This window comes from Furipterus horrens, unplaced genomic scaffold, assembly GCF_987537825.1.
Source record: "Furipterus horrens unplaced genomic scaffold, mFurHor1.1.pri manual_scaffold_3, whole genome shotgun sequence".
Classification (NCBI taxonomy): Eukaryota; Metazoa; Chordata; class Mammalia; order Chiroptera; family Furipteridae; genus Furipterus; species Furipterus horrens.
The window spans coordinates 141,756,689-141,778,618 of record NW_028327173.1 but is presented as its reverse complement, the minus strand read 5'-3'; the positions used below and the strand labels follow the sequence as shown (position 1 = coordinate 141,778,618).

The 21,930-nt window shown below is 39.9% G+C and overlaps 1 protein-coding gene and 1 pseudogene across 2 annotated transcripts in view; both read right to left on the bottom strand.

Moving 5' to 3' along the window:
• FMN1 (formin 1) overlaps positions 1-21,930 on the bottom strand; it is a 393,756-nt gene that overhangs the window by 14,486 nt on the left and 357,340 nt on the right. For both annotated transcript variants that reach the window (XM_090271942.1, XM_090271940.1), the window contains 2 exons: positions 20,449-20,500; positions 15,474-15,623 (listed from right to left, as the gene is read on the bottom strand). In XM_090271942.1, the coding sequence (XP_090128068.1) occupies positions 15,474-15,623; positions 20,449-20,500 (202 nt within the window). The remainder of the gene's footprint in view (positions 1-15,473; positions 15,624-20,448; positions 20,501-21,930) is intronic.
• LOC150016225 (small ribosomal subunit protein eS1 pseudogene) lies at positions 4,397-5,194 on the bottom strand (annotated as a pseudogene).

Here is a 21,930-nt window from a genome sequence, read left to right as displayed (position 1 = left end):
GAGGACGATGGTCACTCCTTCTGCATATCTGGTCTCCTCCCTGTTCCTATAGCTAGTGCTGTGCCTTGCACAAACCTGCTGTTCGCAAACACCTAAGTAACAAATGAATGACTTGCATTGATGGTTTTTTTCTCCCTACCTTAAACAAGTATAAATGTTTATTGAATAACCTGAGTAGCAGAACAATTATCTGTTGCATTTGCATTGTATATAACCTTGGGCAAAAAAAAGGAAAAACATTTAAAAATCTAGTTCCAGTTGTTGATGAACTGATTGAGTCCTAAATGAGGAAAAAAGAAAGGGTGCTTGAGGCCCCCCAAATGTGATAAATATTTACACATGTTAATTATATTCCAGGATGTCTAAAAGTATCCATATTACTTTGCTCACGAAGAGACTAAGACTCAGAGAGGTTATACAGCTCATCCCAAATCTGAAATGTGTCCCTTTCACTTAGGAAGTAAGAACTTCTCTGCATTTGGTCAGAGAACTCACTGATTAGACAACTTCTAGCTATATACATATGCTCAGTCTCCCCCTTGCTCTATTGTTTATGCACTTATTTTGGGTGCTGGCCTACAATACTGAATCTACTTTTGTTTCTGGTCTAAATATTTGCTCTAGAGTACCACATATAGTTCTTCATGATTACTCATAGGCAAATCCTAAACTTGATTTCAAAGGTTGTATGGCACTCCCTTCAAAAGTGGATATAAAGGAAAAAACATACAAATAAGTTAGAAAGAAAATAACTATTCTCAATTCATAAATGCCTCAGTAAAATTGACTTCCGAAAACCCTGCCTTTTCAGCTTCTTTATAATGCATATGACCCCCAAGGAGTTATTGAGGGCCCCAGTAAAAGTCACTGTTGCCAGTCTACTGAGGAAAGACATAATATGAGACATGTCTTTTGATGTTCCTGCTCAGCCCTTACTCCGTGTAAGTGATTTGTAATCTTGGTTTCATAGGAGAAGCACCTGGGGAGGGAGTTTTGCTTCCACTTAGAATGTAGAAAGACACAAGAGACATTGTTCCCGTCCCAACAACGAAAAGAGCTGGATAATGTAAGAAATCATACTTTTTGTTTTCAAGAGAGCTGGGGTCACACGGTAGCTAAATGAACTGGCCCCTGAAGAGTGACAGGCCTTTCTACTTGGAGGCTTAGGTACCCCAGGACTAATCATCTAAGATGACATCACACCAGATAAACTGTGGGCTTTCTACGGGCTAGATTTATATGCCCGCAGCTAAATCAAATCAATTCAGAACACAGCCATGTGAAGGAGGGCAATCGCTTTATTCTTTTGACATTCAGTGCGTCATTGGTTCGTGGCACACGGGGCAGAATATACTGAAATCAGCATAAAGTTTATATAAGAGAAGTGCTGTCATTTTTAACCACAGGAAATGAACCCCACCAACCAATCAAGAGATAAGTGAGATACTGAGCAGGTGAGGTAGATAAGAATTAATTTAAGGCTGCTTTATACTCGTCACTATTGGAAAAATCAGTATTTTAGAGCAATGTTTTTCAGACTGTCTTCCAAAGAGCATTAACATTCAACAAAGATGTTTCAGAGAGAGGAGGGCGAGTTAGGGGACCCTCTAGCCCTGCTTCCGACATCTGCAAGCTCTGCTTCAACCAGAAAAGCTTTATTTTATCTGTTTTATATTGGTGCTTCATGTGTTTTCCTTTGGGCAAACACACACACACACACACACACACAGTTTTGTTTTTTAAATAAAAAGTTGGAAAACCCTTGTGCATGAAATTCAACAGAACCGACTGAAACTCCTAGGGTGAAAGAAGGAAAGAAACAACCTTCGTCTCCAGGAGAATGAAAGCCAGTAGAAGTCTTTTTCCTAAAGAATTATCCAGAGCTATTTTGGAGATGGACAACAAATTAAGAAGAAAAACTTTTTGAAAGGACCATCCTCTGACAGCCAGAGCCACCAGATTCCAACTTTTGGGCTCTAGTAAATTATTAAATATTTAAAAATCAGAAACACGGCCAGTTCCACCATACTTCTCTGCTTGTTACTTCCCAGATGTATTATGATTCTGAGAGATCAACAGTCTTTGGCAAATACTCACAGACAGGACCTATGCGAACAGAGTCAGAGGAGCTGAAATGTGGGGAAGAATAAGTGTCCACTGGGGCTGCATCCATGTGCTTCCTGTTCATAAACACAGAAATTACCTCACGTTTCATGGTGATTCACTTTCTTTATGGCCTTGCTTGGAATTTTGAATGCTCTTCCTGATTCTGATTCTGGCCCTACTCTACTTTCCAATTTCTGTTTGCTTCCTTTGCTTATAATAACCCTGCAATAAAACTGAAATGGATCCATCTGATTATATCTTAAGATTCCTCTCAATTTAATTCTGAGACTGCAATTAACTTTTTTTTTTTGTCATTTGCTCTTTCCCTTTTCCTTTCTTTCCCATTCTGAATAGCTTTCTGAATTGTAGCAAGACTGTCAGCCTATTAACTTCTGAATAACTCAAGTATGAAGCCATGTCATATTTTTAAATACAAATGTCACATGGGCAATTAATTGGTGTCTGGACATAACTCATCTGAAATCATGTCTCAGGGTGGAGGTCTATACTCTAAAGAGTGGGATTAATTTTAGTGCTTAAAAATGAGTAAATGTTGTGGAAAAAGACAAAATTATGAAGACAATAAAAAGATCAGTGGTTGTAGAGCACCAGGAAGAGATGAATAGACAGAGCACAGGGATTTTTAGAGTAATAAAAATACTCTGTATGGTATTATCATGGTCGATACAAGTCATCATACATTTGTCCAAACACAGAGAGTGAACCCTAAGGTAAAATATGAACTTTGGGTGATTATGATGCATCAATATAGGTTCATCCTTGTTTTTTTCTTTTTAAAGTTACCATTTTGATGACTAATGTTGAAAATGGGGAAGGCTATCCATGTGCGGGGTCAGAACATATATGGGGAATCTTTGTACCTCCCTCTCAATTTGGCTATAAATCTAAAAGTGCTCTAAAAAGGGAAGTATTTTTAAAAAAGAGTAAAGGGCCCTCACAAAATACTATTCTGTTTTAAACATCATCGGTGATATTTATTAGAAACTCTCTTAAATGATAATTTCCAATTCATTTTAGCAAGTGGAAAAATATTCAGTTGGTAATATTACCAAGACATACTTATTATTAAATCCCTCACTTCTGTAATGCAGACAATAGGACCAAGGAAGTGACTTCAGGAGTATAGACATTTTTTGCCTATGGTGCTACTAGTTTCAAAGAGGAAACACAATCAGACATCGAGTACTGTGATCTAAAATCATTCAACACTGCACAGCCCAGACCATGTACACATCTTTACTAAAGACATTGAAAGTCAATGGCTTTGGAAACACCGGTGGATAAAGGCGAAGGAAAGGGAGGCATTGCAGGGAATACAGTTCACGAAATGCAAGGGGTTAAAAACATGAAATCCAGCCAGCTGTAATGTGAATCTCTTTGAAGAAGACTTAATGTCACTCATCACTGAAGAGAGGAGGTCGAAGTAGTCTAGAAAAGGAAAAGGCAGGCTCTGTGCACCAGCACGTGTAGCAGCGGGCCTGTACGTCAGTGTGCCACAGCGGAGACCTAAAAGCTTCGCTGAAAATCAGAAATGAAAGCCGAAGGTCCAAATCACTATTACCATTAGAAAAATCCTAAGATTTAAAGACCTGTGGACCTGAATCTCTCTAACAAGCACAGGAACTCTTCCTTCTGGTGACTGTTTTGAAATATATGGAGAAACATCAACAAAGAACATGCCCCTGTCAATGACCCAGTAAATTCTGACTTTTGGCTCCTTGAATGGTGGCTAAGGCTTTGGTGGGATGGAAAAGGCACTGTCACCTACTGGGGATCACAACTGTAAAATAAACAACTTGCGGTCCAACTACCTAATGTGGGTTGGCTTTACCAATCGTGATTAGAGAGAGCTTCTTGTAACAGCAAATGATGATTTTTTATGGTCTCCCATTTAGAATAAATACTCAGAGGTACAAGAAGCTGCAAAGATGAAATACCAATCAGCTATTTAGTCCTTTGCCATGAACTGCTTGTAGCCTTGAAGTAAGGCCAATGAACAAAGAATATCACACAAAGAGACTTTGGAAAGATGTGGAAGTGGTTTACTCAACAAAGAAAGCTCATTACCACATGATTTATGCCACTTTAGATGGAGAAGATTGAAGGCTATATATATATATATATGGTTTTTTCCTCACAAGGTTTAGCTGAAGCCTAGATGGCACTATATATATATATATATATATATATATATATATATATATATATATATATATATACACTTTTCTTTCCCTCCATGAATAGTATTTTTTATTTTTTTCCATTTAGTCTAACTTTCAAACAGATCCTTTGACTGGGGCTCATATCCATCTGCTCATTCAACTTCAGCACCTGTCTCATTCCCAGTAGCTTTTCCAGAACTACTACCTTTGCTATAAAGCTCTATGGGTTTTCCCAATTCAAACTTGGGCTTCAGCACTTTCACTTTTCTAACAAAAACATCATGGAGCAGATAAAATAGATTGGCTAGCCTTTCTGTGTCTTTTCCAGTGCTACTTGGAGTCAGTTTATCGACCACTTGTTTCCAGTCATTTGCCTGCACCTCTCGGGACATGATTTCCATCACCTTCCAGATTTGGTGCACCTGTTGATGCTGAACATAAGAAATCTTCTGAATCTGACTGCTGCGTTTTTTTTAGTAAAACCAATACAGGCTAGAGGAAGCAAATAACCATCAGTAGTCTTGTCACCAACATGAGCTTCAGTTATGGTCTGCCCTTTTTTGATCACGGACCATATTTTGTCACGGGTAAGATCCATGCCATGGAAATTAGTCAGGCAGTTTTTGTCCTGAACCTCCTCAATAATTGGCTTGAATTTTCTAAGTGCAATTTCATTATTCTGCAGATCACCTAGGCTCACTCCAAAAACACAACCCCTGAGACCATCAGATGTGATTTTGGTTCCTGGAGTTCTCCTGACTAGTGTTTTCCCACTATTTCTTATATTGAACATAGCTGGTGCTTTTGTATCACACCAATCTTCCTTAGAAAATGGATCAATCACTTTCTCCTGGGCTCCCCTTTTCACCGTCGTTTGTAGGGTGCTTGTTCTTGCCGACCACCATGGTGCCGCCCAGAGAGCCAAAAGGGCAGGCAGTATTTTGATCTTTTCCTCACAAGGTTTAACTGAAGCATAGATGGCATTAACATCATAGGGGTAGTTTTTCATGTTGTGCTTTTAGAAGGCCATAGCTATGTCAGGCTGTGCTTCCAGTCATTGCCTGGTAACCTGAACATTAGACAAAAGGCTGTGTGTACTCTCTGAGGTTTGTTTAGGGTCTTTTGATAATCCTCAGATCTCCATCAGGTACTATATTCAGTTCACTGAGTCAGGTCACTTCTCCATAGCCAGGGGAAAAGGGGCTCATTGCTCAGCTTTGGTTCTAAATTACTAAGCGCAGTCATGGAGACCTGCCCAGGGCTATGGGAACCTCCCTTATTACTATTGTCCTGGACAAAAATAATTCCCTCAGGTATTTCTGAATTCTTGATATAACTGTTACACATGGATAACAGTTATGAAAATGAGTGAAATCAGTCAGTCTTCACTGTCAGTAAAAAACAAACACCACAAAGACCAAACTCATTAATTTGTCAATGTAAAGAGAAATTTCTTCCTCATTGCAGCAGCTGATGAAAACAGATTGGATATTTTATGTTTCCAAAGGGCAAGAAAATAAAACTCAAATAAGAGAGCCACAGACAATATGAAATAATAAGTAACCCCACAATCATTCATCTCAGACAGACCGACAGGACTATACACTTGAACAGACACACACTCTTCTATGCTCATTCTCTCTCCAGAGTCTGACCTTTGACACTGACTAACCCACTACCCCCATGCCCCCACCCAGTCAGCTTAAATAGCAAGTCTTAGATTAAAAGATTTAGCTCCTTACATATCAGAATCTAGTCTCTAAAAGTAATTCCATGATAAATCAGCCCACCACTTCTACTTCCTACATTTGATAATTTTCCCTACCCCATTTTTAAGATATTTTTCTACTTATAGTGAAGGAAGTCTTCTTACAGACCAAATTTCGCCAGCTACACAGTCAGCCACTTCATGGTTTTAGCGAGCTATCACTTGTAGCACCCAAACACATTTTGACTGCAGATGATTAATTGCAGAACAAAAGCCGCTTCCGTTTGCAGAGCTTCTCCCCCAGGCCACAGGGGATTGGAAGGTCGGGGGTGTGGGGGTGTGGGGCGGGGTCCATGGACTTGCCCTGGAATGCATGATCAGTTAAAGCCAATCACTCCGCACTCGGTAGACGAAACACCCGGAGCCGCCCAGCGATTTAGGTGCAGAGTGAAAGGTAACAGCATTGCATTTCCTTGTTCAGGAGAGGCAGGTGTCTGGGAGACAGATTGGTAACTGAAGTCGGACTTATGTCATAAATCTGCAAATTTAATTGCAATGCATGGCTAGTCATTGGAAGGCCTTTCCAATCCTGATAATGAAGACATGCATGTGCTTGAGGGTGCTAACACCTCCCCTCTGTGATTCTGAAACCTGTACCACCTACTGAGTCTCACCCAAAACTAGGCTTGACCAGAGGCTGTTTGCACAATGGCTAGAAGGGGTGAGGGAACAGGGGAGATTGTGTGGAGCGGGCAGCCTTTCTGGCGCCCCTTAGATCATACTGCCTAGGCAGACCCCTATTCCATCTAGTCTGTGCCCAAGGCAGGAGCTGTCAGGAGGCCTATAGATAAGCAATTTAGAAATATTCTAGCTGAATGAAGGAGACTTACTTTGGGTTTCCATTGCTGTCTGCCAAGCTAGGGAAATAGAGTGCAGACAGATGCTCTCTAAGGTTCTTGTTAGAGCTCCAGAGAGGTTTGAGGCTTGGCACAGCTATGAATCCCAAGGATCTTCACTTCCTTGTTTTTTTCTAGTTTGTTTTTTTTAAAAGACAAATTGAAAGTAATACAGTCAAGAACAGAGAAAGTGATTGTTTTACTCCATTGACTAATTTTTCTTGTTCTGAACATGTCTATTCTCTTTAACAAAGCTCTGAAGATTAAAAATTTGGGGGCAAAAGCAACTCATATGGGATATATTTGGGGAATTCTGCCACCAAAATCCAAATAAATAAGCTCTCTCATCTATCAGCAGCAGACAGGAAATTCTGTAATCAATTTCAAAGTAGCAAAAGAGAACACAGTGGTTGTTTATTTGTCCAACAAATATTAATTGAGCACTTACTGTGAATAAGAAAATAGAAGGTGCTACAGAAAAACAAAGAAGTACAAGACATTGTCCTTGTCTTGTAGGGCTTATGATTTATTTAAGGGAGGAACTGTGTATAACTAAAAAAATGATACAGAAATCACTAGTGCTGAAACTGAAGAGACACCCCACATTTTTGGAGGAAAGATGGCTTACAGAGACTGGGAAACACTTCATGAAAGTGTGTGATCACTAGATTAAATTCTTCCCAAATAGGGTCTCATAGCTTGTACAGCAGTTAAAGACATAACAGGTATTTTAGAAGTATGTTTAAATTAAGCTGGTTAAATGCTGCAAATTTGCAAATTTATATTATGGGAATGCAAATGCACGAGAGACTGATATGGCCCGAGCACTGGGAGAGGGAAACGGGAAACACGGCAGCGTGGCTGGCCGGGGGAACCACGCTATTCGATTCTTCCAAAATGTGTGTTGAGCCTCCCAAGTCCAGGCCTTTGCTATTGATCTCCAAGAATGTCCTTACCCCTTTCTTCTCTGAGTAGCTGAATTCATCATTTCTGTCAATGCCCAGGTCATTTCCTACCGAAAGTCACAGTAAATCAGGGTTGGAAGAGTTATTCAAAATCACCTCAGTCTAGCAGTTTCTACACTTGGCTAAGAATGTAGCAAGATCCACTGGGGAGGTGTCCTTCTCCCTGCCACCTCCAAAGCTTTCGTGATAGATACATTTAAGTAAAGGATCTGCGAAGCCAAGATGTTTATTGAGTTGAACAAACATAAAATGTTTTCTTGTACTGCCTTCTCTGGAAGGAGCTTTCTAAAACTAAAGAGCCCGTTACTCCACCCCCTAGGATTATGATTTAGATTTGTTTACATTTCTACGAGGCTCTCCAGGTGATCTGGGAGATCTGCCAGATTTGCTAGCTGCTGACCTCCAACACTGCCCCAGCGGCTTCTGAATCCCCTCTATAACTTTCTGCCTAGGCTCATCCTGTTTATGTATGACTAAACATCTTCTTAAGACCCTCTCTGGCTTCCACATTTCTTTGGGATCATTTCCTCTTCCAAACTCTTACACTGCCCAGGATCTTCAATGCTCACTTAAAATCATTTTGTTCTATGTTGTAAAGTCCTTTCTATATCAATGAACAATTATTAGGCTCTGTGCTGAAGAACGCACCACAGAAGACAGAACAAGGAATGGGTTTATATTGAATAGGTGAAAAAATAGACATAACTGTTAAAATGACAAGTTGGGATGAATTGCTAAAGGACAGTAAGAAAAACACGCTGTCAGAGGCCAGAAAAATAAGGTACTTCTACTTGGAGGCAACTCAGAAAATGTCTAGAGAAGCTGGTTTTGGAGGTGGTCCTTAAAGGATGACTATATTTTGACCAATAGGATATCCATGAACAGTGTAATGTAAAGAAAGTATCCAATGAGAATTCATGGCAAGAATGTGCAGATGTGAGAAACTGTGACTTGTCATGGTGGGTCCACGGGGTGGGGGGAGTGGGGGGCGGTGAGGATATAGAAAATGAGATTGGAAAGTGAATTAAGGGCACGTTTCCAGAAGCTCATGCTCTAATTTGGGAGAGATATGGAACACCTGAAAGTGCTCAGGCTTTAGTGTCAAATAAGACCAGGACCTTTTTCCCAATATTGTTGTTCACTAGTGAAACTGTGAGATTGGTAATTCACATACTCTCCCCTGTGCTTACCTATGAAATAGCAATATACCCGCTTTTCAGGGATGTTCTTTCAAGGACCCAGCAAGTTAATGAATATAAATACCAACCTATACATATATGGCTAATTCTCTCCCCTTTGTTTATTAATCAGTAATACAAAACACCAGAACATGTCTGAAGAAATAGATGTGACCTAACTTAGGTCATAGAAAGTCAACTGGATACAAAAGGATATTGAACTGGAAATAAAAAAAAAAAAAAACTATAGGCAGAGAGGACAGTTAGGAGGTTGTTTCAACAATCCAGGTGGGAGATGAGGAGCTGAATAAGGGCAAAACCACTCTGAAAACAAGGTAAAGAATATCCACTGAGGAGGCAAAACTGAGAAGTCAGCAAGTGGTGGAAAGTGGATCTTACGCATTCAAGATGATTCAGGTTTCAAGCCTGTCTTTTGCTACTAGGAAGATAGTGGTGCAACTGAAAGTTAGGGAACCTAAGAAGAGTAGAACTCAGTTGAGATAGAGTAAGTCCTAACTGGGACGTACTGAATGGCAGGCGAGGGCTGGGCATCCTGTGGGAAGGTTTAGTGTGCTATAGGAGATTTGGGTCTAAGAATTAGAACAGGTTGGCTCTGGGTACAAAGTCTTGGGAGGCCTTGGCAAAAAGGTGATATAGGTGAAGCTGTGAAAATAGTTGGGACTAGCTAGGGAGAGAGTATCGAGACGATACTCTGAGGAACACTGAGATCTGAACCTTGGGGGAAGGTTCATACTTAAGGAACAGAAGGAAAAGAGGACGTAATGAAGGAGACGAAAGAGTGATCACCTTCACAGAAACATACCCAGAATGCTCTCAGAGCAATGAGGCATTTCAAGATGGAAGAGACTATCATCCGTGTCAAAAGCTAGTAGTGGCTGAGGAGTTAGGAAGAGCCATTTGATTTCACAGTTAAGAAAGGTGGCAAAGTCTGCTGATGTTCTCAGCATCCTTTTCTCCTGCAGCCCTGGGAACTATAGTCTTCAGCTGGGCCCATGGCTCCCAGATAAGCCTACAGTTTCTGGTCTCCCTTGTGTATGGCCATGAGACTAAGTTTTGCCCAATGAAATGTGTGCACCTTCCAGGCCACATGCTTAAAAGGAAAGGCTGTGCCCTCTGCTTCCTACTGGCAGGAACTCAGCATTCCTGGTGCTGGCGGATGTGATGTGAGCCATCTTCAACCCTTAATAATGGGTGCCACAGGCAGAAGGAACCTGTGACCCTGACATTCAAACAACTTATACACAAATTATTATGCAAAAGTAAAATAAATATTTCTTGTTTAAGCAATAGTTATTTGAGTCTTTGTTATGGCAACTGAAGCTATCCTTAATGATACAGGAAAGAGTGAGTATATGCATAGGAAAAAGAAGTGAATAAATTAACATAAACTCTTCTTTTAAGAAGCTAGAAGGGCCCTGCCCACGGAGCAGGTGTGGAAGGCCAATGATCCATCTTTTTCTCTTACATCACTGTTTGTTTGTTTGCTTTTTTTATTTTCTCTCTCTCTCCCTTCCTCTTTCTCTAAAATCAATAAATATAATCTCAGATGAGGATTAAAAAGAAAAAAGAAGCTAAAATGAATAATTTCTAAAGGAAAGGGACTCAAAAGAGGTGTTTTAGTTTTTTTTTAAGTCAATTATTTTATAATTCTTACCATTTTAAAGTCTACTATCTCCTTTTCTTATTCACGGCAAGTTTTAATTTTACAGGAGTAGTTTTAAATTTATTGCTTGAGAAATAAGCAGGTTTTAGTTTTTGTGATTATGATAATTGTGTTTATAAGTTAGCTCTTTGGGCCCTTTACCATTTATGAATTTGTACAGAACAGCCTTCAAAATGTGACTTAGGAACATTCAAAGTTTTGCCAGTCACCTAGAGGGGGATCACTTAAAATATGAAGCTTCTTAGTAGTTAACTGTACACAAACCATTTAACCCCATAACAGAGGGCTAGGAAAAAGAAAGTTTACTCATTAGAAGTTACTGTAATGATTATGTATGGATGTCAGCAGGAAAGCGGATTTCAAAAAGTAAAAATTTTAGGTCATGGAACTTCTTCCAGGAATAACTTTCTCATATAAAGAGAGAAATTCCTACATCATGTACACTGCAATCAATGGCTCCTTTGTGGGTTGAGTGATGGTCTCTCTAAGTCCCCAACTCCTGCTCAAAGTGACCCGAGCAATAGGGAGCTCTGAGAACAGCTTTTGGGATAAGCCCACAACAGCACTGAACTACCTGCTGTCAAGGGTATGGCAGTTGCATAATTAACCATAATAGCTGCAAATAATATACTTAAAAAAAAAACCCTGTTGGTATTTAGCTGAACTAAAAAAAAAAAAAAAAAAATGGTGTAAATTATAGCTATGTGTATAATAAAATGTCTTATTTACATTTCATATAAAATTTACCAAGCTCCTTATTCACTCATTACTTACCCATTATGGGTTTTTTTAAATGGCACTTTTAAAGTTTGCTTTGGCTTGGGGTGAATTATTTGCTAAGACTTTATTCCTGGAGTCACAGCTCCTCTGGGACTTCTTTACCTTTTGGCAAATTTGTAGCTCATTTTGTGGGTGGTAGTGGTTTGTGGCCTCTATGGATGCATGTGTGGTCATATGTGGGAAACAGTCTTAGGATATCCTAAATGGTGGAACATTTCAGAAGGAAGGGTCGTATATCCCAGAGCAATTAAACAGGAAAAAAAAAAAAAAAGGCAGAAAATGAGTAAAGAACAGTAACAGCAGCAAAAATTAGGTGACTCCCCTGCAATTATGCATGGCTTGAATAATCTGTTGATGTAATAGGTGGAAGAAACGTATATTACAAAAAATTTATCAAATGTTTGCATATCAGGAAGCACAGATACTAAAGTGCATGAAAAGATAACATTGAAGCAAAGCTGTTTCTGAGAATAAAAGTTTCGTGTACACTTTCAATAAAAAAAAAAAAAAAAGAAGAGGTGTAAGGCAAGGTAGCTGTAGACATTTACCAATTCCAAGAGGGCAACGAAAATTCTCCCTGCCCCAAATCTCCCCCCGCTCACTGCCAGACATTGGCTTCATATGTCTTCTAATGTGGCCTCTAAGGACCTCAAGACTAAAGATAAGGACTAGTTCAGAAATGAAACACAGTTTTTCAGAATATTAGAAAAGTAGTTTTCAGATTTATAGAGATTTCAAGCTAGACGTGATCATCATAAACATTTAGTTCCTACTTCCTCTCAGTGCATACATTTTACAGATGTGGCATGTCATTGAGTCTCCCAGGTAATTATTAGTGACTGACTAAAGATCACATAGCAAATTAATGGCATAAAAATGGTGGTTTCTAGCTACCTAGAGGCCTTTTTCACAGTACTGAGCACTCACTGCCTATACTCATAAGGAGTAAGAGAAGAAGGGCCTGGGGCCCTTCACTGGTGGATGAGTTCCAGTACTAGGGTCTGTGAGGACTGGGTGAGTCATGGAAAGATGATCTAGGGAGTGGGGCATTCTGAATTCGTATCTGGACACAGAATTTTCTATTTTGCCTAATAATGGCTTAAATGACAAGGGAAGTTCAATGCCAGCAATGCACCATCATACAGTAGCTTGCTCTTCTACTGGATATACATAGTTAATCTGCAGTAAACCATATGACCAGTGAAATACCATGTCTTTCGCACTCAAACACAGCACCGTGCTCTGACACCAGCTTAATGGTAGGGTTTATCATTCACTCACAAAGCACAAGAACACTGGACACTTTTATACAGACATTTGTGTGTTTAGGGATTGTTCTGGGTTTCACGAGGGGCAGTTGTTACCCTGATATGGAGCTGCATCAACCAATTTTGCATCAGGCTACTGTGTATTCATGAAATCATACCAAGCAGAGCATGAAGCAAACAATCTCTACATCTGAAAGTGGCTTAAGGTAGTTTTCAATACTTCCATTTCATTTAGAAGTCAATCTGTCCCTTTGAAAGTACTATTACTGATCCTTAATTTCCCCCAGTATCTGGGGTTTTACTGGGGCTTCAAATATATCGAAAAATCAAGTGGGTGAAATTTCTTCTGATGAGAGTTAAACTATTGTTTTCTTTTTCCTCATAATTACAAGCCATCAGGTTTTCATTTGACTTTTATTTTTGAGGATAACTTTGCACTATCCTGTTACCACCTCCTGACATTTAGCATTGTTGGTATTTATTGGATTTCTGGGAATAGTATAATAAAAAATGATAATGTCAAACGTAATTAGTTGGGTGTCAAAACAAAGTAATCATATTGTTTCTCTTTTTAATTACAATAGAAGAATTCAAGATAATTTGCTTATTTTACCATAACTATGTGATTCCAACAGTTTAAAAGCTAAAATCCCTAGCAGACAGAGGACAGTTATAAAAATTTTCACTCCATAAGAAAATCCAGGCTATTAATCAATTTATTTAACTGGCTGAGCAGTAATAAACATAATGTGCTAATGTTTCTTAGCAAATAGATTTTTGTAAACAAGCTGCTTCCAAAAATATTTTATGAGCCGCCATTAACTTTCAGAGATGTTGTTTTAGGATGGGAACCTCGGTGATCCATCTCGCAAAGTACAGCTGGAATGAAGAGACCCCTGAAATCGCTCAATGAGAAGAGCTGAAAGGGGTCCTGTGAAGTCATGACCCTGTAAAGGTGTTGGTTTACAGAGTGTGAAGTGGGCAATTCACCAGCTGCACCCAGGAAGCAGCACTGCAAATGCCTATGACCAGGAATCAGAGGACATGTCATTTTAAAGGAGGCCACCACCATTGCAGACCCTCAATTTATCTGGTATGACTTCAGTGACAGGGAAAAAACACTCTTTCATTTGGGAGGTACTTGACTATTTCAACAGCAGATTATTACAATGAAAAGCAATTAATTACCCTCTCTGTTGTTTTTGCTTCTGGGACATTTTTAGGGCTCCATCCTCAAGGACAAATTCACTATGCTCAAACTGTAAGGTGCAAAATCTTAAGCAAAGGCCATACATTCAGAGCCCACTGCTAGGTTTCCTAGCCTTCAGGCATGGTGCGCGGAGAGGGAGAGGAGCTTGGCACTATCACTTTCCTATAAACCTCACAAAACAGAATTTATTTCACAGAAGTTGAAACAGTTAAATAAGCAATTGCAGGGCAAGAGCAAATGCATTGGGTGTCAAGACTTAGGATTTTTCTGCATGTTATTATCAATGATCTATTTTCTTAAAAATGTCACAACTATTTCTCTGCTGCAGTTTCTCTACATAATGGATGTACTCACTGTCCCTGAAGAGGTAATGGCAGGAAGATATGTTGAGAAACATTTTTAAAGCTCTTTGACTTCCTTAGAAAGCAGGCTACTGAAAAAATTTCCCAGGAAAATATTTAGATACTCAGTAATACTGGATTAAAAAAAAATCTAAATTTTGATTGCTTTTATAAAAAGTGTTTTTTAAGGTGAAATATATTAGTGTATTGTGTGTATGTGTGTGTGTGTATTCTGCACACACCTTTTCTCTGATTACAGAGTACCAAACTAAGGAATTTTAGGTCTTAATGTTTAGTGAGATAAAGATGCTATAATTAAATTAACCATTTCCCTTAATTTGTAGAATTTTTTTGTCTCCCTCTACTCCACTTTGAATGACACTCTTATGCATCTGTTCTGCAGCGGTAGTGACAAGACCTGTTTGAAGTTTAAATTCATGACACCCTTTGTAGAACAGCGGCAACCTGATCAAAACAGTGATCAAGCACAAATGCTTTTTTTTTCCTGATCAACAGGGCCAAATTCAGTCTCTTTCTAAGAACGAACACACACACACTCTCCCCTGTATTCAGAGCTGAGGTTTTTCTTCTACCCCCAACTAATAAAATCAGGAGGCTGCAATGAGGCTGAGCGGCAGGCAGTTTGATGTCCTCAGCAGGATACGAGGAGTCAGAAGGAGTCAGAAGTGGCGCTGTAAATCCAGAGCGGGGCTTCAACACTGTGTTAAGTGTGGCCTGAGTCTCAGAGATTTCCCTTTGATGCAAGTTCAGTATATTAATGGGAAAAGCATTCACTTTTATTTGTCTGTACTGTCTGCGACAGCAAGGCTGCCTCATTTAGCCTGGGCCAACGTGAAAATACACAGAGAAGCAATCTGTTGCAAATTAGCACAGCTCGCCTTTCATTTACTAGCTAGTAATTGGAAGGGGTTAAGAAAGTGTAACTTATCAGACCACGTGAGTGTATCTGCTTGTGTGGACAGCAAGCCTCCCCTGAATTTCCCTGAGAGCCCTGAGGCAATAATCCTTCCTCCTGTCCCTCTTGGCCTGAAAGACAGCACTGACACGTGTGAGATGTGTACCCTCTGCTGGGCTGGAGAAGGCAGTTTCCTAGCCTCCCAGAGGGGGTATTCATGACTCGGTCAGAGTCTTACCTTTCTTTAGATATGTTTTTACTCTCTCGTTTCCAAATCGTCTTAAAGTCACTGCAGAATTCGTACCACACCGTAAACACGTAGCTGGGAGTGATCTCCTTCTCACCAGACTTTGGCTTCATCCCAAAATATCCCACTGTCGTTTCAAAACTGCAACAGGCAGGGGAAAGAACAGAGTGAGGTACAGGGTGAGAAGCTGTCAACACCAAAACTCATTAGGGTGAGGGGAGGGGACACTGGGGGCAGTTTCCCGCATGTCCATTCTCTGTCTCAGAGTTACTGTGGCTTATCCTAAACCCCAGAAAACCTATCGCTCAAATCCATTTTCCAAGAAATTCAACTTGACTGGGGATGCTCCTGTACATAACATATCCATATAAAAACCAGCATGCATAATTCCAGGGGGTATGTAGGGTACAACTTTTTGAGTTTGTTCTTCATCTCAAATCTATGTCATGTACCTGCCTTCACTGGAGGCTTAATTATGCCGTGGAACACTGATGACATAGTGATTCTGTAGCATCGGCAGTGGTCAGTTAGAGAGCCCATTGGGAAAAATTAATCTGTGAGTGTTTCATAAAAAAATCAAGACTGTTCTATTGTTATTCTGACATCTGCTGGCTTTGTAATCTGGGGTCAATCACTCAGCATCGGACTCAACTTTCTAAAGGGTAAAATAAGAGACTGAGCCTCTATGGTTTTAAGAAGGCTACATTTTAAAGCTTTATATGATACAAGAATATATATAAATTGAGGGCATTGCAAGATTTGGATTGAAAATCACCTTTGATCTTAATAGATGATCTCCAATCTGGTCCAGGTTTTGCAAAGCAGATTGTCAGATATCACTAAGAATCCCCCGATCTACCCCACTGAGGCTCACTGCACACCAGACTACCTGGGCCTCCCAAGCAGCCCTTCTTGGAGGCACTAACTTCACAGCAATTTATAGCTCTGCACTCAATCTTTCCACCCACCCACCCCCACCCACCCAAGCCCCGCAAGCTCATTTGCCATGAGCAAGAACACTTAAATAAATGGCTCCCTTTTCTAGGGTGTTGGAAACTAATCAAAGCAGGAATGGCTGGCCAGGTTTATTACTCCTCAATGCTCTATCATCTGTTCAGACACAGCATTTTTTTTTTTTTTTTTTTTTGTGGCCATCCTGAATACTGAGTTCCTAATGGAACTCTATTCAATGGCGATTGTAAAACCCTGAAGCCCCGTTACTATTATGGAGCATACTTTCATCTCGTTCTCAGTTATTGGCCAATATGTATCTCATAAGATTTTATCACATTTCACAGATGAACTGTTAATTGGTTCCATGGAAATGATTAGCCGAGATCCAAGCAAGAGCTGCAGCTCTGAGTCCCATAAATTCTTTGTGCTTCTGTAAATAATAAATCTGTTTTTAATGCAAATTAAAACTACTGGTCAGGGAATTTTGGTTCCAAGTTATTAAAAGACTGGAAGTGTATAAGTGGAGAAAGCCAATAACTGAAGTAATTTCTTAAGGGACTCTTTTATAATACCAGACATACATAATTTGGTATAAAACCAGCAATGGAAGAAAGTAGCAATGTCCACTTTCACCCAGAACTTCTAATTCTGTGGCAGGCAAAATACTGATAAAAACTACTGTAGATTCTATGGCATATAGTTTTATTTCCTTCAAAATGAAAATTATATTTACTGTAGCAAAGAAATACATAAGTAGAGAGTTATGTGACCTATAGGAATGAGCCATGATTTTCTCATAGTCCTGGGGCTTTAGAATTGGAAGAGGCTTACAGGTCAACTCCTGCAATGTTCTCATTTTACAGATGAGAAAACAAAGATCTGGAAAGACTGAATGTCCCCATTTATTGGCAGACTGGGCCTATATCTTGGGTCTCCTGATTCTCAGGAAAATGCTTTTCCCCCTCTCTATGTTTCTGTGGCCCATGCCCAGACACAGGCATTGAGGAAATAGAAATGATCTTTCTTCTGTTTCCACTTTAGACACAGTTGCCCCCTGTATCATACATAATGTACATTACCTCCAGCAAGCACATCATTATTTTTTTCTCTTCCTTATGCTCACCTTCTATACACAAACATATTCATTGGTGCACTAATTGAGAGGAGAAAGTCTTTCACTTTGCGTCTTCAGGGGACCAAATGGTCTTCCTACTTTCCCATAGGATAAATGAAGAGCACAAAAGCCCCAGACACTGTGCTGCTTGGATCCCCTCAACACCTCTGGCTGCATTTGGAATCTCGATGGTGAGACTGAGATATTGCAAATACTGGTGCCGTTTCAGAGAACGACAGCATTGTCGGGCGGGTCATCGCAGAGCTTGGGAAAAGCACATCATCATCCTGCTGGCCTCCGTCTTCCCAACTTGAAATTGAAGTTAACCCCGTACCCTCAGCACCTCTTCCTGCAGGAGCTGTCAGGTCCTGCTTACTAATACTCAAAGGGGGTGAAAACTAAAGGCAAGGCAGCATTTCAGCATTTCCCCCCTGTGTGTTTTGGAAACTAAGAAGGCGAGTGACCCTCTTCAGAAGAACCAAAGTAAACAGAGTCCCTGAGAATGGCCTGCCTGTGGCACTCTGCAGCTGTGACAGAAAGGAAGCTGCTCTGAGGAGGTGCCTTACTTGATTTCAGTGCTGTTTGCTTGTTCAAGGAGAAGCTAAAAGCTAGTCTATCTAATGAAGTCTATACTACTGTCTTCCCCAAACAAAAATCTCTTCCTTTCAAATTCAACTCTGATTCACAGGAGACTGATGATTAAAAACCGTCTGAATGTTGGGCATGAAAGTTAATCAATATTTAACAGCCAGGAGAATTTCCTCCAAGAGATAAAGGGGAGATCAAGCTTTTTGAAACTCCTATTTGTCAGCAGATGACTTAAATTAGCTTTCAATGTTTAAAAGTTGATGGATTTCTGATCATGTTATATTTCACAAAACTTTTTTTACTTCTCCCTAAAGTAGTCCCTGACTCCCTGCTATAATTCTTTATCTGCCTTGTATCTTTTCAATTCAGCTAAACATTTTTAAAGTACAGACAATGATTATATCAAAGAGCCCATGGCCAACTGAATGGTTTTACTTTTACAGTGTTGAGAGTCCACAGCGGAACACATCCACTTCTTTTTTTACATGTGTGCCTCCAGAAATTGCTTAGGAAAAGCAAATATTCCTTCGCCTCAGAGTAAATTGTTTCTCTTGAGAATAAAACAGAAGAATTTCCTAAATCTCACACAAATATTGCAACACTGACCACCAACCTCCTTAAAGAGTATAACCAAACAACTGTGGTTTCTACATTAAAGATGGGATCGGACATATTTCATGAATGACATGAAAGCGAGACTACCTTCACCACAAAGTCACGGAAAACGCTGACAACTGGAATTTATGACCCCCCTCAGCATGGCTAATGCGCAGCAGCAGCTTTGGTCCCTCTAAGGTGGGCCCCCTTTTCCTTACTCAAGAATCTTGAAGAAGTATTAGAAATTTGACATCCACCCCATGCTGGTGATTTCTATAACATAGATGTACTACTTTTACACATCAAGGAAGGAAGCTCACTATAGGGATGAGGCCAACAAAGGGGCACAAAAATCTAAAACCACAACCACGGGATTGTCTGAATTTTCAAAGATTATCGTGTGAAGATGATAGTCATGATTCAAGAACATGTCTGCACTTAGAAAAATGCAGGATGTGTCCTAACCTCACTTGCATCTGCGCTTCAATTTTACTGGCGATTATAGTGGAAAGCAGGGTGAGATGTTGGTGCCTGTCAAAGCAGAGCAGCCGGCACTGCCCTCAGGATTCCAGAACTCTCAGGAGGAAAATGGTGCATTTCTGGAGTTTGTTCATTTGCATTTAATGGACTAGCTCTCTTCCTTACACATTGGTACAGCTCATTTTCCTGTATATGCTGTTTCCTGTGCTTATCTCTGATTTAATTTTCTAGTAGTTTAAGAATTGTACCAGCAAAATATATCTCAATTCTCTGTGCTATGGTAATGCCTCAGTTTATTCCCACTTCCCCTTCTAAGAGGGAGGGACAACTGCACTGACTAACTTGGACAACTGATTAAAACAAAAGTCCTGGTGAGGGACCACAGCCAGGGACTGCTGCCTCTACTGCTCTGATGTCTCTTCAGAGAGAGAAGAGCCAATAAGAGGTTTGAAGTAGGGGAGAGGTTGAGTAGATGACCTCTGAGGTCTTGACGAATTCTGGGTGAGTTTTCCATACATAGAGGTCAGTCCCCTTCTCCCCACGATATCCTCTAGGATATAATACGTCTCTTAGGTGTTTGTAATAATTGGTTTAATCTAGTTGTAATACTAAGAAGGATCACACTGTTCCTAACTTCCATGAAGCGGTTCAGGAAAAGAGTAATGGAGGAGAGGCAAACAGATGAAAATAGTGTCAGGACATGTGAGGCAGGAGAGTCATTTCTGGATGATTTCCAGGACGTGTGAGGCAGGCGAGTCATTTCTGGATGATTTCCTGTCCCCCTTCATTTTTTTTTTTTTTAATCTCTTCCTTCTTGAGGAAAAATATTCCCAAGTCCTGTTACAGTGCTTTCATTCCAGCTCTCCACAGATTATTATTGTTCATGAAATCAAAGTCTTAACAAATGGGGCCAAAACAATGGCTAGTCAGACATGATTCTAAGTGAAATAAGCCAGCTATAAAAGGAAAAATTCTGTATGATTCCGCTCATATGAGATAACTAGAATATTCAAAGTCATAGAGACAGACAGTAGAATGGTGGTTGCCAAGGGCTGGGGAAGGAAAAGTGGGGAGTTAGGGTTTAATGGTCCAGAGTTGCCTTTGGAGAAAATGAAAAAGTTCAGGAAATGGATAGTGGTTGTGGTTGTAAAGCAATGTGGAGTATACTTAATAATAATAATAATAATAATAAATGGCTAGTCAAAGAACTAGGGTCAAGTCAGAGCTGCTTACCTTTTGTGTGCATTCTCCAAGTGACTTTCTTCCATTTTATGCTCTTTTTTGGCTGTAAAAGAGAAATAATTATAATTAAAACAGTATTTTCTTTCATATTTTTTGCATAATATTCTAACTTTGATTATATCTATTTGTTATTCAAATAAGTCCAGATTCAGGGGTTAGCACACATCCTGGAAAACGTGCTCAATTCACTACATCTACCACCACTGCTTTTGTGATAACAGCTATAGCTCACGGGGGGCATTTGATTTCTGTTCTTCCAGGATACCTGTGAGAGTGAACGGGGGTGATATTAGTAATTACACTGGGACAAAGGCATAAATTGGAACAAATCTGGCCAGGTTGGTTCATGTGGTCACCCTGGCTGTGGCTGGCTTTTTTCTTTGTGAGCCTTGGTATGTGCTCAGCACTTTCCCTCTTCCCCCAAACATAATAAACCCAGCACTATTTGCAGTTCTGCTCAGATTCAAATAAGTTCATTGAGCCCTGACTGGTGTAGTTCAGTGGATTGTGCACCAGCCTGTGAACCAAAGGGTCACTGGTTCGAGTCCCAGTCAGGGCACATGCCTGGGCTGTAGGCTAGGTCCCCAGTTGGGGGCACATGAGAGGCAACCACACATGGATGTTTCTCACCCTCTCTTTGTCCCTCTTCGCCCTTTTCTAAAAATAAATAGATAAAATTTAAAAAAAATTCACTGAATCCTTGCATACGCTCTCTCTACACCCATAGTTCCTTTTGAAAATCTGGAGAGGCCTCTGGTCTTCTTTATCAGAATGTTTTTAAATGCATTGAAAAAAATACTTAAGATTACTAAGGAAATCAGTGAAACTGAAATACAATTCTGAATTTATAGATTAGTAACCTGTGCTCTGTAGGGTCTACTTAATTTGGAGGTTTATTTTGGGGTGGTCCTTTTACATAGTCTTCTTTCTCATCAGAAGATAGATAATATTATTATATATGATAATACATACCACTCTTACAATTTAAAGGTGTCTAGAAAAATAGGCAAGTCATGATCTCTATGAACCTCAAGATGCCTTTCCTTTGAGGCTACAGTGATGTAAAATGAATGGGAAAAAAAAATCAATCTTATCTAGGGCCTATGTTGGGATACTCCATTAAAGGTATTAAAGGATTTTGAAATATCACTATTTTATTAAGCCTAGCTCTGCCATGTACTATCTGAGTGACTGTGGGCAAGTTACTCATAATCAACTGTGTAGTTACTGCCTCATGTGTCCTATGAGAATAGCCACAGTGACTGCTTTCACAGTACATAAATGAACCATAGTACATAATACATGTAATATATAATTGTGCATTAGAAAGATTAAAAGAACCAGGGAGAGGAAGATGGTGGCGGAGTAAGGGCGGTGTTGTTGCTCACTCCTATCATGGAGGGACTTTAGGAGTGAATGCGGAGAGGAGTGACTGAATGAGTGTGGGTTTTGGACAGCGTGAACAGGGAGGGG